A 1,777-nucleotide genomic window follows, 5' to 3' on the forward strand; every position below is an offset into this window, starting at 1 on the left:
TCATTCATTTAATCAATTTGCTGTTGCGATCCAAATATAAAGTATAGTACATACGGTGTTGGACCTTGGATGAGGCTTAGATTGGGATACATCAGACAGGTTCACATTTCAGGCCTCTGTAGTATCGTACTACAAGCTCCCAAAACAACCAAAGTTCAAAATCCAGAGAGTCAGAGGTGGAGAGGTGGAGAGAGAGAGAGAGAGAGAGAGAGAGAGAGAGAGAGAGAAGAGGGAAGTGTCTAAAAGAGATACTGAGAGGCACGAGACGAGGGCGGTGGAGGAATGAGAGGAGATAAATCAGCTGTATGAACAAGAGTTCTGGTAAGAAAGCTGCCAGAGCTCAGCAGCGTCTCATTTCCTCCTCCTCCTGCTGATGATGGAGACCCTGGATGGATCTCAACTCTGCTTTCCCCAGCTGCTCAACGCTTCCTGCAGAAAGCCGATGCGTACTCAGAGTGGAGCCATGCTCTTCTACTTTCTCTGCTTCATCTCTGTGCTCACTGGAGCTCTCAACCTGCTGGTCATCATCTCCATCTCCCACTTCAGGCAGAGATACGCACCTCAGCAATGCTAATATACTGCTAAAGTTATTTTAACAGAAAGGAGACGCAGCTTTAGGATGTTTTCATATCTAGCCCTCAGATTAAGTTCTGCAGTTTTAAATATAATCACTGGTCTTATTTCTCAACCACTATAGTGGAAATACTATTAGTGTTAATATTCATGAATGATGATATTCTCTCACTCCAGGCAGCTCCACACCACCACCAACCTCATCCTCCTCTCTCTGGCTGTCTCAGACTTTCTTGTGGGCCTTGTGGTGATGCCGTGTGATATCATCTTAACAGAGACCTGCTGGCTCTTGGGTGACCTCGTGTGTGCTGTGTATTATTTGCTACCCTTCATCATTATCTGTGCCTCAGCAGCAAGCATGGCGCTCATATCAATCGACCGCTATGTGGCTATTTGTTACCCTCTGCGTTACCCCACCACAGTCACTCTAAAAACAGTCAGGATCTGTGTTTGTCTGTGTTGGATCTACGCTCTTTTTGTTAGCATTATTCTTTTCTATGACCACCTGAAACAACCAGGCAGGTACAACTCTTGCTATGGAGAATGTGTGATTAACATTGCAGGAGATGTGGACCTTGTTTTCAATTTTATTATTCCCATATCTATCATCATAAGTCTGTATTTGAGAGTGTTCGTGGTGGCCATCTCTCAAGCTCGGGCCATGCGCTCACACATTACAGCTGTCACACTCCAGCGTCCACAGACTGTAAGTGCTAAGTGGTCTGAGCTGAAAGCAGCCAGGAATCTTGGTATTGTTGTGGCTGTTTTTCTTTTGTGTTACTGTCCATATTACTGCGTCTCTCTCACAGGTGGCAAAATACTGATCGGCTCTTCAGCTGAGGCCCTTATGAGCTTTCTGATGTATTTTAACTCCTGTCTAAACCCTGTGATCTATGCCTTTTTCTACCCCTGGTTTAGAAAAACTATTAAACTCATTGTTACACTTCAGGTAATGCAGCCTGGCTCCTGTGAGGCCAACATACTGTAGCGAGACGACAACATATTTTCTGTGAAGGGGGAAACCACTGAGGTGAAATGAGGAGGATTAAGTGTGAGCATACAGAAATGCTGCAGTGACAAATGAATCTCAATTCAAGGTCCCACGACTAGCGTTTTCAAGGATGACACCATGAGCAAAAAGAATGCTGAAAACTGTGAGATGTGGTGCAAAAACCAGAAAAAGAAGTGGACCTTGAGCTTATTT

At 44.7% G+C, this 1,777-nt stretch overlaps 1 protein-coding gene across 1 annotated transcript; it reads left to right on the top strand.

The window, feature by feature from the left end:
• The first annotated feature begins 376 nt into the window (after positions 1 to 376).
• LOC139331451 (trace amine-associated receptor 13c-like) lies at positions 377 to 1,561 on the top strand. The gene is made up of 2 exons (XM_070962920.1): positions 377 to 546; positions 751 to 1,561. The coding sequence occupies exons 1-2, from the start codon at positions 377 to 379 to the stop codon at positions 1,559 to 1,561; spliced, it is 981 nt and encodes a 326-aa protein (XP_070819021.1).
• Positions 1,562 to 1,777: the final 216 nt, after the last annotated feature.

Source organism: Chaetodon trifascialis, chromosome 5 (genome assembly GCF_039877785.1).
Source record: "Chaetodon trifascialis isolate fChaTrf1 chromosome 5, fChaTrf1.hap1, whole genome shotgun sequence".
Taxonomy (NCBI): Eukaryota; Metazoa; Chordata; class Actinopteri; order Chaetodontiformes; family Chaetodontidae; genus Chaetodon; species Chaetodon trifascialis.

What these genes read in the sequence shown, in the direction of transcription:
- LOC139331451 (XM_070962920.1), top strand. Translation starts at nt 377, where the DNA reads ATGGAGACCCTGGATGGATCTCAACTCTGCTTTCCCCAGCTGCTCAAC. An exon ending in ATCTCCATCTCCCACTTCAG is followed by an intron (nt 547 to 750) that starts GCAGAGATACGC and finishes CTCTCACTCCAG; the next exon opens with GCAGCTCCACACCACCACCA.